Source organism: Citrus clementina, unplaced genomic scaffold (assembly GCF_000493195.1).
Source record: "Citrus clementina cultivar Clemenules unplaced genomic scaffold, Citrus_clementina_v1.0 scaffold_2, whole genome shotgun sequence".
NCBI lineage: Eukaryota > Viridiplantae > Streptophyta > Magnoliopsida > Sapindales > Rutaceae > Citrus > Citrus x clementina.
The window spans coordinates 30,950,338-30,965,294 of record NW_006262688.1 but is presented as its reverse complement, the minus strand read 5'-3'; the positions used below and the strand labels follow the sequence as shown (position 1 = coordinate 30,965,294).

General features: G+C 35.4%; 3 protein-coding genes across 3 annotated transcripts; 1 reads left to right on the top strand and 2 right to left on the bottom strand.

Annotated features, from left to right (window-relative positions):
* Positions 1 to 2,491: 2,491 nt before the first annotated feature.
* LOC18052114 (pentatricopeptide repeat-containing protein At4g21300) lies at positions 2,492 to 5,411 on the top strand. The gene has a single exon (XM_006448753.2). The coding sequence runs from the start codon at positions 2,535 to 2,537 to the stop codon at positions 5,079 to 5,081; it is 2,547 nt and encodes an 848-aa protein (XP_006448816.1). The 5' UTR covers positions 2,492 to 2,534; the 3' UTR covers positions 5,082 to 5,411.
* Positions 5,412 to 8,109: 2,698 nt separating this feature from the next.
* LOC18052113 (protein G1-like1) lies at positions 8,110 to 9,183 on the bottom strand. The gene has a single exon (XM_006448752.2). It carries the CDS (start codon positions 9,079 to 9,081, stop codon positions 8,338 to 8,340), a length of 744 nt encoding a protein of 247 aa, XP_006448815.2. The 5' UTR covers positions 9,082 to 9,183; the 3' UTR covers positions 8,110 to 8,337.
* A 1,039-nt stretch (positions 9,184 to 10,222) lies between these two features.
* On the bottom strand, positions 10,223 to 14,540 carry LOC18052112 (protein CHUP1, chloroplastic). The gene is made up of 7 exons (XM_006448751.2): positions 13,547 to 14,540; positions 12,468 to 13,412; positions 12,053 to 12,184; positions 11,517 to 11,698; positions 11,309 to 11,420; positions 10,634 to 10,777; positions 10,223 to 10,520 (listed from the first exon to the last, which is right to left on the bottom strand). Exons 1-7 carry the CDS (start codon positions 14,321 to 14,323, stop codon positions 10,440 to 10,442), a joined length of 2,373 nt encoding a protein of 790 aa, XP_006448814.1. The 5' UTR covers positions 14,324 to 14,540; the 3' UTR covers positions 10,223 to 10,439.
* Positions 14,541 to 14,957: the final 417 nt, after the last annotated feature.

Below are 14,957 nucleotides of genomic sequence, written 5' to 3'. Positions count from 1 at the left end.
TAATTTTATTTTTTAGTTAACTATGATTAAAAAATTACTCGATTAATTACACATATAAGTTTGCATTTAATTTTTCAATTAATTCTGAGAAAAAATTTAGAATTAGTTTGAAAAATTATGACAACTCCCTTACTTTTTTTCCATAATTTGTCAATTAATTATGAAAAAAAATTTAGTCAAGTAATTAATTAGTTAAAAGTATTCATATTCCTAATATTAAACAACCTCCAAGGAAAAAAATAAGATTAACGGAAAAAATTTGACACTTAAGGAAGTTTGGATGTTTATTAAAATATCAAGAGGATTTCAATTAACTTTGTCAAACAATAAAAAGATTTCACTCTTTTTCTTTGTTATGTTTAAATATTTAAGAAGTATATTGCATCCTTCTAAAAATCCTCATCAATTTTATCAACTATTAGCTAATTTACACAATCGTATTTGTAATTAGAAATTCTTTTTTTTTAAAGTAATTTTTAGCAATACAGAAAAAACACACACCATTTCTTTTACTTTTCGCCCTCAAATATTTGCATTTCGCAAGCAGATCTGATTGCAGATCCCAAAGCGGTGGAAAACCTAGCACTGCAGACTGCAGCCCCACAAGAGTCTCTTTCTCAGCTAAAATGATGGGAGTTCTCTTTTCTTTTGTTTTTTTCCTAACCATTATTATTCGACTTCCATGCAAAATAAAAATATATTAACAAATTATTTTCAACAAAAAAAAAATCTATATAACAAATAAAAACTGAAATAACATGACCCTGCCCCGCGCAATTTGAAGAGCGGCACTTATACATACTACTACTCTACTCTAATGAGGATATTCGGTTAGAATCCTACTAAAATTTTTTTAAAAAATATATTTTTTAATACAGTCTCTAATTTTTTTTGTGTATTTATATATATGTAGTTTTTTTTATCTATTAGTAACATTCTTACTTTTTTTTATTAGAGAATTATTTTAAATATATTATTATTCTGTAATGAGAACATTTTTATTTTAATAAATTAAGGATATCATTAAAATAAAAAAAATAAAAAAAATTCAATACATTGAGACGATTATTTTTAATATGTTAGCACATTGATTTTTTTTGTCTGTTTGCGGCATCCTCACTCTATATATATATATATATATTCTCTTACTCTAATGTGGGCACTCTCATTTTTTTTGTCATGCGAATATGTTATTAAGTCATGTGGTTTAATAGAATAAGTGCAGACATTTTATTAAACCATATGATTTAATAGTGAATCTACATGAAAAAAAATAAAAAATAAGGGCGTCCGGACCATAGAATTTCTATATATATATACATATTAGTGAGGATATTCTCATTTTAACAAAGCGAGGATGCAACTAACAAATAAAAAATGCATATTTCAATACACTAACAGACAAAAAAGCACAACTTTTTTTTTTGTATTTTTTAGCGTGTGTTAAATTGAGGATGCTGGGTAATAGAATAAGTGCATGCTCATTTTTTTGTCATGCAAAAATGCTATTAAGCTAAGTGATTTGATAGAATAAGTGCACACTCTATTAAATCACATGACTTAATACTTAATAGTATGTCTGCATTAAAAAATAATAAAGGATGCCCGCATCTATGTATAATAATAAATTTTTTTTTAATACAGACACCCTCATATTTTTTCATACGGATAAATTATTAAACTGTAAGGTTTAATAAAGTTAATTTTTAATGCTATTAAATCACACTACTTGTGTGTGTCTAAAGCCAAAGTGCAAAAGGGGTCTCTGCTGCTGCTGCTGGCTGATAGTAACTATTCGAAGTGTTGATTGAGCTCAGTGTCCATTGCATTTTTCAATGTCACTAAATTCACTTCTGCATATGAGGGGTCAGTGCACGTCATTTTCTCATCATTTGAGAGCTTCAAAATCATCAAATGCCATTTCAATTTTCATTTTAGTAGATTTTGGTGTGTCTCACTGTGAGAAAATTAAAAAAAGATATCAAGTAATGATTTTAAAGGGTTTTTAGAAAGACTTTTATTATGATCGATTGGTGTAATAATTGTCCACTATCTTATGTTATTAGTTATTCCAATCACGATGATGATTTTGCATGTATTTTCATTATACAAAGACAAATCTATGAGAATTTAATTATTTCTTTGGGTGATCTTAAGTGGCACCGAAGAACCCTTTTTTTTAAATAATAATAAATAAATAAATAATCTTTTTTTCATCCAAAACCCTAACACTTACTGGGTTGGGCTTAGCTCAGCCCTAGATACTCGTACTCCTAACACTTTTGCGGATGCATGAATTGCAGATCAAGAAGGCCGAAATGGGTCCAATCCGAAGATTTACTAGTTTTGAAATGTGGGACCTATATGAAAAAAGTAAATATTAAGGTAGGTAAATGTGGTTTTTCTATAAAGTGGGGATCGATTTGTTATTACCCAGTATTTGTCATTTGACCGTCATTCTCCCGCGAGGTGGATTGGCGGAACAAAAATTTCTGCGGGGTGACGCTTTTGCAGTTTGTTCAACTCATAATGTAATGTATCAAAGATTGATCACTTCATCCCACAAATGTTTATCTATTTTCTCTGCATTCAAATGCAAATCCATACATTCAAACTGTGAACACTTCACGAATCAACTCGTGTCGTCCCACAAAACAGACACTGCTCTCGCAAGTCATCTGGGTTCAATCTTAGAGGCTTGTGCTGATCATTCAGTTCTTCAACAAGGCCGACAAGTCCATTCCCAGTTCATTCTAAATGGAATCAGTGACAATGCGGCATTGGGTGCAAAGATACTGGGCATGTATGTTCTTTGCGGGGGCTTCATTGACGCCGGCAACATGTTTCCGCGTCTTGATTTGGCAACCAGTTTGCCGTGGAATCGGATGATTAGAGTTTTTGCTAAAATGGGATTGTTTCGTTTCGCTTTGTTGTTTTATTTTAAGATGTTGAGTTGCGGGATTCGCCCTGATAATCACACTTTTCCCTCTGTAATGAAGGCTTGTAGTGCTTTGGGTAATGTGAGATTTGGTAAGTTGGTTCATGATATGATTTGGTTAATGGGCTGTGGCATTGATGTGTTTGTTGGGAGTTCTTTGGTTAAGCTTTACACTGAGAACCGCTGTATTGACGAGGCACGTTACGTGTTTGATAACATGTCGCAACGAGATTGTGTTTTATGGAATGTGATGCTAAATGGTTATGTTACATGTGGGGAATCAGATAATGCGACAAGGGCATTTAAAGAAATGAGAATTAGTGAAACCAAACCAAATTCTGTGACATTTGCTTGTATTTTATCTGTTTGTGCCGCGGAAGCTATGACAGATTTTGGTACCCAAGTGCATGGTGTTGTTGTAAGCTTTGGGTTGGAGTTTGACCCTCAGGTGGCAAATTCGCTGTTGTCTATGTATTCGAAGAGTGGGCGATTGTATGATGCACTCAAATTGTTTGAATTGATGCCTCAGATTAATTTGGTGACCTGGAATGGAATGATTGCAGGGCATGTACAAAATGGGTTTATGAATGAGGCTTTGGACTTGTTTCATAAGATGATAGTTTCTGGTGTTAAACCAGATGAGATCACATTTTCAAGTTTTCTTCCTTCAATCTGTGAAGTTGCAAGTATCAAACAAGGTAAGGAAATTCATGGCTATATAATACGAAATGGTGTGCCTTTGGATGCATTCTTGAAGAGTGCACTTATTGACATATACTTCAAGTGCAGGGATGTGAAGATGGCTTGCAAAGTTTTTAAAGAGAACACTGCAGCTGATGTAGTAATGTTCACAGCTATGATTTCGGGGTATGTGCTTAATGGGATTAGCCATGAAGCTTTAGAAAAATTTAGGTGGTTGATTCAAGAAAAAATCATTCCAAATACTGTGACCCTATCAAGTATATTACCTGCTTGCGCTGATTTGGCTGCTCTGAAACTGGGAAAAGAGTTGCATTGTTACATCCTGAAGAATGGGCTTGATGGGAAGTGTCATGTGGGAAGTGCAATTACAGACATGTATGCTAAGTGTGGAAGATTGGATCTTGCTTATAAAATATTCAAAAGAATGTCTGAAAAGGATGTTGTTTGTTGGAACTCAATGATCACAAGATATTCTCAGAACGGCAAACCAGAGGAGGCCATTGATCTTTTTCGTCAAATGGCGATTGAAGGAGTGAAGCACGATTGTGTGAGTATATCCGCTGCTCTTTCTGCTTGCGCAAACTTACATGCACTGCATTATGGAAAAGAGATTCATAGTTTGATGATAAAAGATTCCTGCCGCTCTGATAATATTGCTGAGAGTGTACTGATAGACTTGTATGCTAAATGTGGAAACTTGGATTTTGCTCGTACTGTGTTTGACATGATGCAGAGGAAGCAGGAAGCTGCATGGAATAGCATGATTGCTGCTTATGGATGCCACGGCCATCTGAAGGACTCTCTTGCTCTTTTCCATGAAATGTTAAATAATAAAATCAAGCCAGATCATGTCACGTTTCTCGCTATAATATCTGCTTGTGGCCATGCTGGCCAAGTTGAAGCTGGAATTCATTACTTCCATTGTATGACTGAAGAATATGGAATCCCAGCTCGCATGGAGCACTATGCATGCATGGTAGATTTGTTTGGGCGTGCTGGTCGTTTGAATAAGGCATTAGAGACCATAAACAGTATGCCATTTGCACCTGATGCAGGTGTCTGGGGAACGTTGCTGGGAGCATGTCGGGTCCATGGCAATGTTGAGCTAGCTGAAGTGGCTTCAAGTCATCTGTTTGATTTAGACCCACAAAACTCAGGCTACTATGTGCTGCTTTCAAATATACATGCTGATGCCGGACAGTGGGGAAATGTGAATAAGATACGACGTTTAATGAAAGAAAGAGGAGTTCAGAAGATACCCGGGTATAGCTGGATTGAGGTCAATAACAGAACCTATTTGTTTGTTGCTGCAGATGAAAGTCATTCAGAGTCTGCTCAGATCTATTCTTTGTTGAACATTCTTCTTCCAGATCTGGAAAAGGAGGGTTACAACATTCCTCAACCCTGCCTTTCAATGCACCTGCAAACCTTAGGTTTGTGATTACCGGAGAATGTTCGATCTTTCCGACTGACAAGGAGCTCTGCACATTCTTATGAACTTACCATATTTTGTTATTTATAAACCGGTAAATACTATAGGAAAATTTAACTGAACCCAATTAGAATTTGACTTAAAAACACTTTGTAGGATTTGTATAAATGCAATGTGTAACACATCTATTTTGACAAATATCAATATATGAGCCATCAAATTTTGAAGCGCTCGAGCTATGTTTCCGGAAAGGATAGTCTCAAAAATTTAAGAAGATATTTGCACAAACAAATAATATGAGAAAAGGAGAAATAAATTGATTGAAGCAACCAGAGGAATTGCAATGAGAACCAGGATGTGAACGAAAAGTATTTGACTGTATATGCACATTTATACGTCGCAATGTCTTGTTAAAAATTCCTGTAAGTGACCAAAATCAACGCTAATTGGGCCAAATCAACGCTAATTGGGCCAAGTGTTCGTCTGCCTGCGGGTTTTTAACTTGCCCAGCTTTGGCCTTGCCTACGTATATAAACCATGTAAAATGGGGTTACTGTTCATTTCTACCACTAAGGAGTACTAATGATGATAGCTTGATATAAAATGGAGGGAAAAAAAAATGTCCACATAAAAGCACAGGCTTCCTGGACCACTACTTTGTTGAGAAATAAAGGGTTTGGTCTTCTTAAATTAATGCCTATTTTGTGGATGAAAAAAGATGTCTGCTGAGTAACTAACATCTCATAAAATCATATGATCTTATCCCAAATTGGAATTTTCTCCATCATCATTGACCAGATAGTGGTACCAATAATAATCAAATATGATAAAAGTTTACCTGATAGAAAGTTAATTATAGTCACTATAAATATGCTAAAGTATCCCCAGTTTGTTTTACTGTGATCAAATATCTAAATAAACAGAAACAGATTAAAGCAGGCAGTATTATTCCGTGAAAATTAAAAAAAAAAAGATTTTTTTGAATCTTACAACAAACAACAGGGACTACAGTGTAATTAGCAAACATACTTTTGCTTGCTCATATATATATGTATATAGTATAGAGGTAGATGGCCAGCTATTTGATTAACACGTAACTTAAACATGAAGATATTTTTCCAATACAAAGAATTGAAATGATGGTGACTTGTTAGAGACGGTGGCACCGCAAACATTGTAATTGTAAGTATGCTTATAAAATTTTATAAGGACAAAAGGTCAACAGCTGAAGTAAAGTCAATCCTACATGTCATATACCCTTTCTTTTTCTTTTCTTTTCTTTTCTTTTTTTTTCCCCAAGATCAATCGTGTCATTCACTTTTCGTATTGAAACGAAATGGAGAAAACGAAAAACACTTTTGGAAATTTATAAAAAGTTTAAAATTAAACAGCCCCATTTCTTAAGGAATAGAATTCCTTTATAAGGTAACTTATTATATGAATGCTCATCTTAGGAAAAAATAAAAAATAAAAAGATTCCTTAGCTTGGCAACTGAAATGCATATATATTACAACGCAAGGATATTAATTAATATTTAGAATTTTTTTTCATGTAGGTCTTATTTGAAATTAAAGTACTGTAACTTTTAACATACAATTACTGTGAAAAAAAAATGTAATTATGAAATATAAATTAATAATATATAGTAAATATAAATTTTAAATAATAATTTTGATAAAATTATTAAAATATAATAGATTATAAAAATTTAATAGGGATAAACTGGAAAATCTAGGGAATGAGAGATTGATTCCTAAGAGGGTCTTGGGAATCAATCTCTCATTTTCCATTCCCAAATTTGGGTGGGGTTCACGATTTCAATTTTGATTTCCGCCTCTATTTTGCGAAGCTAAAGTTGTCAATGATTCCGATTTCGAATTCCAATTCCCTAATATGTGAAGTAAACACAACGTTAAGTGTTGTAGTTTTTAAATTACAATTACCCAACCTCAATTCTATATAGACCCTTAATTACCACAACTTATTGTAACATGAATTAACTATTAAAATGGGGAGCAAGGACACTCGTGCACCTGCATGTCTTGTCTTTTTTCGTTTTGAATTAAATTTACTTCATTATTTGGATTTTGAATATTTCATCCCAAACACTGGCAAAACTTCAATGTTGCAGTAGCTTTGTTTCGTTTGTTCAATTTCTTATATTTGGAATTACATTTTCTTAATTATGTATTTGTTTTTGAATTAAAATATAACATAAAACTCAAGAAAATATTTTTAAAAATTTGAACGGCTAATATAATTCATTAGTTCACCAACTGCACAGGGATCCAATCACCTCGAACATACCATCAAAAATTGTGGAATTAGATATTTTTATAAAAGAAAAAGACCTAGTGAACTGATTTTTTCTTTGTTTGGCTGATCGAGAACTATATCAATGGTCATAATTTATTTTTCATTTTTCATTTTATCCTAATATACAATCACGAAAGGATTAGCTATTAAAAATGTTTAATTTGAAGATCAGGGCTAATCATCGAACGAAGGAGCAGTTATATGACAATAAATTAAAGTTAATTCCAATTTTGATGTATTAGCTCTAATCTTGATATTAGTCATGTTTTGAACTCAAAACTTATTTTTAAGATATTGAAATATTTGAACCGTTGAAATTATTTATCCCGATAGATTAAGATTCTCTCTTAACGAAAATTCTATCTTAATCTTTAAATCTAGTGAAAAACTAACTTAATTGTAAATAAAATAAAAAAATGAAATTAAAGTTAATTCCAATTTTAATGTATTAGCTCTAATCTTGATATTAGTCATGTTTCGAACTCAAAACTTTATTTTTAAGATATTGAAATATTTGAACTGTTCGAAATTATTTATCCCACAATAGATTAAGATTCTTTCTTAGCGAAATTCTCTCTTAATCTTTAAATCTAGTGAAAAACTAGCTTAATTGTAAATAAAATTAAAAAAAAAAGCTTGATTATCAATATTAAAATAAAGAATTCAACCTCCGCCACTTGTTTTTCACTAGATTTAAAGATTAAGAAAGAACAATATTAAAATAAAGAATTCAACCTCCACCACTTGTTTTGCTACCAGAGATTGGGAACGAAGAAATATTAGGAGAGGATACTTGTCCGGATGTCCTCCCAGAACAACTTGTTCCATTCAAAGCAATTAAACCACAGGTGCAAAATTTAAAAGTGACTCTTCAAGATCTAATTGATAAATCATGCACTAAAATCAGACCCTGTTTTCAGCTCGTGATAGTAATCAGCAAATTAAAGATCAATCATAGTACTGCTCTTGTTGTTGAATGTGGTGTGGCATGTAGTTTTTCTTTCTCGTCTTCTTTTGATCATAGCCAATCATCCCTCTAGCTTCAGCCTGCACATCCCTCACATCTCTAAGATACAGTCTCACAGCACGAGCAGAAAACGGGTTAATCGCTGGCTGCCCCCCGTTCTCTTCATAGGCTGCCCGGAGCCTCCCCACGAGAGCATCGAGGCTGCCCGAGGCCTGCATCAGCGGGCACGGACACGGAGCAGGGGCGTGGGCGTGGCCGAAAAAAGGACAAGACTGAGCATGCACCTTGGTCTTGCCAAACTGATCGAGGTACTTCAGGAATTCAAGAACGTGGGCTACACTGCAGCGGGACAGAGCCAGCGGCGGACCATGCTGGCTCAGGTACTGCATGAACGTGTCCCAGTCTCTTCTTTTTTGAGCTTCATATCGACCAAATAATACTACCGGTGACTGTATTGAAGCTTGTGGTGATGAAAAGAGCATTGAATGGTGGGTCCTCGCAGAAGTGGTAGTTGTACGAGAAGTAGTAGTGCTGCTGCTCTTGGAAGAGCAGCATGCGGCGGCGGCGGCGGCGGAAACGGCGGCTGACATGAGAGATTGAAATGGGAAAGAAACAATATGAATATGCGAAAGATTTGGGGCAGGGAAGGGGATTAGTGCGGTGAGGTATATAAAGCTAGGAAAAAAGATTGAACGGGGAATTGGAGGAGACAAGAGGTGGCCCATGCAAAGGAAAAATACACGTCCAGGGAAAGTGATGACTGATGACAGCTTGAATATGTATCACTTATCAAAAATGTTATCATCTTTGCTTTCTTGGCCAGCTTTTATTTATTTTAACCTATCACAAATTAAAATATTGCATGTCTTTTCTTCTTCTTCTTCTTTTTTTCTTTTAATTTCAATCTTTTAATTTTGTTTGGCACTAGCTTAAGTGGCGGTGGACCGGTGGTTGATGCTTATTCTAGGGTTTATAGACGATATATTTTTGATATATCATCACTTCCCACTGATGCGAATGCGATGTCACATGGTTATTTGGCCTTCAGTGGTTGGACAATGTCAATTCAATTATGCACGTACTTGGTTTTGTTTTGATTGTCCGAACAAGATCATGTTACTTTGCGGTACAGCTTAAGAGAATTAATGTTTGTTGATGTCATCATTCACGGACAGTCTAACATCAACATTAATCCATATAACCAAAGTAAATTAATATTACAACGTTGCCATGATACCTGAACAAATTAATTATTTTGAAACCAGCATGGCTCCTGTTTATGTCCATTCCTTACTAATGATAACTGATATGTATGTACTACAGCTAGCAGTTAAACAAGATAACAAGGTCGTCTAACATATACTAGCAATGAAATATAGCCAAAAGTTGAATACACATCACATCATCCACATGCATTAATATTAATTGAGGATTTAGTTATATTGGAGTTGCTCCATCGTAGGACACTGTTAATAACTACACTATCATAGTAATAATTTATTTATTTTATTATTTATCATTTTAATTACGTGGATCATCAAGCAGTGATATATGGTGGAGCACTACCTGATTAATGTTATATGATTGTGGCCGTATATCGGAAAGTTTTATTTATTTGTTTATCAAATAAATAGGCCAGCAGGCTTAGCATACCTAACAAGTTATTGAAATCATGTACGTGGCAAAACTATATGATTCGAGCGTCAAATCGAAGACCCCATCTATTTAATGAGAGAGAGCATCGAAATGGAATGGCAGCAACGCTTCCTTCATCGGTGCATTTTGGCTCCAAAATTTTCTCATCAATATCTTGTTGCGTTGCGTGAGAGTGATGTCTTACATTCCAATGACAGAAAACGTGCTTGCTTAAAACTCCAAACAAAATTCTCCTTCATATGATCATATCTCACAACAAAATGTTCAACTTCCATAATATGATAAAAAATTGAATTGTCATCACAATTTTGAAACAATCTCCGCCCAGCAACCAGATACCAACCTTTGAAAATTGTATATATACAATAACAGTATGAAGCTTACTGAGATGGTAAGCCAAGATTGTTTCAACTTTCCATCCCTCTATTTACTTTTTGTTAAAAAGATGTGCGATGTTGCGAAGTTCTTCAAATGCGTGCATCGTTTCTGCATCAAATCCTCCTGCAAACTGCACCATTGAATCATAAATTAGTAATACTCTTTCTTGTTCATCAAAAAGTTTTTAGTTACTGAGTGCACAAGATAACAAAGTTGACAGAATTAAACAAGACAGCACATTACCTGATGAATTCTGAAAGCAAACCTCACTCCTTGAAGAAGCATATAGTCCATTGCAGGGTCCTTTTCCACTCCTGCCTTTGATTGAAGCTCCATCGCTACCCTCCTCATGTACTTCTTAGCCAACTTCACTGAGCTGAGCTTTATCTGATACATCACATACTAGTTGAATGAATTGCTAGTCCAAGCCATCGGGATATTACAAGGACGAACTTTTGACAAATTGAAAGAAAGTCTACAACCAAGAGATTTGCTGATTTTAGTCAGCTAGCAACTAGTGCCCAGGGTTTAGTTATATGGTAAATGGACTTACTAGATTAGGCAATCGCAGGATGAAGCGATATATATAATAATTTGAATCATGTCATTTACAGAATTCTTACAAGTAATATTTAAGATTGCCTAACATCTCTGTGCTAAAGCTTTGTTGAGATTGATCCATATGTGTGAGTGATCAATATTTCATATTGAAGACACAGCCATCCTTTTATTATGGGTGTGGCAGGCTACTGCTAAAATATTCACAACAGTCAGTGTCTGAAATCCTCTTATAATGGAGATGAGTTTTGACAAATCAAAATTAACAGATGAAATGGTAATCCATTTATGATTCCAAGTTCATATAATCTTGCATCTGTAGACAATTTGAACAACAAAACTATAAGTTATTGAGTTTACCTTGCTGATAATCCCGTCGTCAAGCATCCAAGCTGTTGGAATTTGAAACTCCCTGCAGTTGCGCATCAAAGTCTCTCTAGTCCTTAGAAGAGCATAAACTGTTCGTTCCATCCTGCCCATCAACCATTACAGTAAGAAGATATTGGGTTACTAAAATAAAACAAATGAAAGAGAACCAATGCATTTTCATCTAGAGAAAGGTTCTCACTTCTCAGATAAAGAAACCATTTTCTTCAATGCCAAGTCACATGGCACACGGGGATCATCCTTGTAATAAGACACTTCAGATTCCAACTTCTTCAGATCTCTATATCCAAATGCTGCTTCTCGCAATGTGTCAGCTTTCTTCTCCGGCCAATCAAAATGCTTTAGGACTGCCCTTTCATCCACCTGTAAGAAAAATACAAAAACGTTGAGGTTGGTCTGTAACTCACCGATATAGTAATACAGAGGAAATGCCCGGAATCTTTAATTGTTTGAAAATGCATGTGTAAAATTGGGTCAGAAACTTCTACTCCATGAGAGTAGTAGTTAGAAAGAACAATTTTCTTTTAAGAAATTACCAAAATTTAATGCATATATTTTTCTGCAAAGGTATGCTGTAGCTATTCAGAAGTTAACCTTATGTCAGATTTTCCAATTACATTCGAATGATTATCCTAGCGAGAATCAAATACAACATAAAAAGCAGATTGTAGGATTTCCACATAATTAGCATGAAACAGAAGATGGGGATACACTCACAAGAAAACCAAGTTCGTCATCAAGCCACTTCACAAAGGCCACAACATCTTCAATGTTCTGATAAACTGCATTATTAACTTCTCTGATCAATGAGTTTACAAACTCTCCTTGGGTTGCAACATCCGCCTTTATCTGCACAAATAATGATGTTAACATAAGGATAACTGAGTATAGCTCAAACTTCAAAAGGACAGTTAAACTGCAATGATTGCCATTGGTACTCCATAAATGGATAAGTAGTCATGGAAAAAATAAATGCATATTGATTCTAATAGTGATTTCTCAGCAATTTAAAGAGAGAAAAAAAAAGGCCTCACTGTTACAGCTAAAAAGTTAGGAGTTACAAACAATTTGTAACAAGTAAGGTGTGTGATACACTAAAAGCAAAGGGGAGTAGGAATAGGCTAGTACTTACTGCAAGCAAATGTGATGAACGGTTCTCAATTTCACCAATCATGCTGCTACGAACATTTGCAACATTCGGGGCCTCACAGACACCTCCATTTGAAGAGTCCTTTCTGGAATCTCTCTTCATAAGTGAATGGTAAAACTCAACCACTTGTGGGGCTCTCTGCACAACTCCAGTGGTACTCTTCCCTGAGAACTTTGGAGCTGGTGGCGGGGGAGGTGGACGTGGAAGAGGTGGTGGTTGTGGAATTTGAGCTTGACGTTCTTCTTTAGTTCCTCCTGATATACCGCAGGAAGGCCTTGGTGGCGGGTTCGGTACGCGCAAGACTCTTTTCTCCACCTCTAAAACAGAAGCATTTCTATTCACCTCCAGTCGGTTTGCAGAAAATTGAGGTCTTTGATCAAAATCATACTTTTGAGATGATAAGGACTCTTCTTCTTGTTCCATTTCTTTTGTACACATAAAACCATCAGATTGCCTTCTCTTGTTTGGCATCAACTCTTCCGCACAGCAGTTTGATCCACTTATTGAGTGCCTTCTTCTAGGACTTCTCCCTTCCTCTAATTGAACCCAAGTTTTATCTAAAACATTATCTTGGCATTCTAAATTTGACATCTCCTCACCAGCAATTGGCCATTTCTTGAACTTTTTAATGAAACTTAATTTCCTGCCACCACTATATTCTAACACTTTATTGTTTTGATTAGGCAAAGAACCAACATTTTCAACAATTTCCTCTATCGTATTGGGACTTGATGCCTTCTCAGAATTCGTTGTCGAGCATGAATTCTGCAACTCATCCCGTAAACAAGAGTTAACCCATCTAAGATAAGCAAGTTCTTCAACCTCATTTAATCGACTCATCTGTAAACCTTCAACTTGTTTACTCAAATCTTCATTTGTGTGTCTTAGCACCAATGCTTCGGCCTTAATCTTTGAAATAATGTCACTCTATAAAACATCAACACAAACAATCAAAACCCATGTCAATACAATTAATGGTTATACTCAAGTGCTAAAAGATATAAAGAATAAAAAACAAAGCAAATTTAAAATTCAAGAAATAATTCATTAAACAGTTGTACCTCAGAAGCCTTAGCGAGAGAAGTAAGCTGATTCTCCATTGAAGAAAGCTTGCAAGCAAGATTCCTCTTCTCCATCTGCAACTCCTTATTCAATCTCCTCAACTCAACAACTTCCATCTCAAGATTCTGAGACGACGACGATCCCATGTTGATTGCATTCTCATTGTCATTTTTTCTTTCCAAAATCACACTCAACGCTGCCAATTGCTCAGACAAACTTGTCTTCTCATCTTCTAACATCCCAACTCTTCTTACAATCTCATCATTCTCAATTTTCTTGGCTTCAAGTTCCCTCTCAAGTTCCAGTACTTTTGGATTCCTTTTCCACTCTGACAACTCTGCTTGCAGCTTAAACTCCCTCTCTTTCGATTCCTGAAGTAAGCTCCTCAAACTATCCAGTTCAAGAAACAAATCACGTGACCCTGAAGACTGTCGCCGATGAGTTTGATAAGAGTTTGGATGAACTTGAGCTGGATTCATCGAGCAAGCTAAATCTCCAATCAATGATCTCTTCACACGAGAATGAGAAGCAACAATCGAGTTCTTCTGGTTGGTGACATCTGATGAGTTTGTCGTCAAAGGAAGCTTCTTGCTTGTAGCAGTCGCTTGAGACTTTGTCTTCTTGTCTGCTGTGAAGCCTTTCAGTCCCCATGAAGATCGAGGCTTCGAAGGATTGGCACTGCTGTTGGTTTTTGTATTTTGAGACTTTGGTGGTTGATTTTGATCAGCAAATTTCAGCGTCTTGGCTCGATTCTCTGATGCGTTTTCATCCCTCATTGTAGGCAAAGTTTTAAGCTTCGCAACTAAAAAATTAGCATGAAAAAGCAAGCTTTCAAGCTGAAATGAACTTTAACTGGTGAATAAGAAAAAACCCAGTACTTAAAATGGGTTTTCAATTCGAGTAAACTTACTCTAAAACAGAAACAAGACAACTTAAAAACTTAAAAGCAAGCTTTAAGGAATGTTCAATACAATATGATGAAAAAATGGAAATCCATCAAATATTCTTCAAATAAAAATGGGGTCCCCAGTGAAAGAAAAAGGAGTGGAGATTTGAAATTTGAAGTGGAGGTGGAGGAGCTTGAAGTTACTTGTAGTGGAAAGTGTATGGAGTAAATGAAAGCTCTGATTTCAAGATCAACTGAGAGGTTTTGCAAGAGAAGTGGCAGGCAGTCCCTTTTCTTTATTGCTGCTTTGCCCTGTTTGAATTTTTGAATTTGAATGCTTTTACCTTTTCTTCTTTTTATTTTTATTTTTTCTTTTTGTTTTTACTTCGAATTCTGAAGAGTACGACTGTACGAGGTCGAGCGTGCAACGGGCCAACGGTCTAGTTCCGTTCGCGTCGCGGGGCCCACGTGCTGGTTTGTAAGAAAATAAACGTTCCACGTAACGGCGTCGTTGTAAAGCAAAG

What these genes read in the sequence shown, in the direction of transcription:
- LOC18052114 (XM_006448753.2), top strand. Translation starts at nt 2,535, where the DNA reads ATGTATCAAAGATTGATCACTTCATCCCACAAATGTTTATCTATTTTC.
- LOC18052113 (XM_006448752.2), bottom strand. Translation starts at nt 9,081, where the DNA reads ATGGGCCACCTCTTGTCTCCTCCAATTCCCCGTTCAATCTTTTTTCCT.
- LOC18052112 (XM_006448751.2), bottom strand. Translation starts at nt 14,323, where the DNA reads ATGAGGGATGAAAACGCATCAGAGAATCGAGCCAAGACGCTGAAATTT. An exon ending in ATGACGAACTTGGTTTTCTT is followed by an intron (nt 11,699 to 12,052) that starts GTGAGTGTATCC and finishes TTTTTCTTACAG; the next exon opens with GTGGATGAAAGGGCAGTCCT. An exon ending in ACGACGGGATTATCAGCAAG is followed by an intron (nt 10,778 to 11,308) that starts GTAAACTCAATA and finishes GTGATGTATCAG; the next exon opens with ATAAAGCTCAGCTCAGTGAA.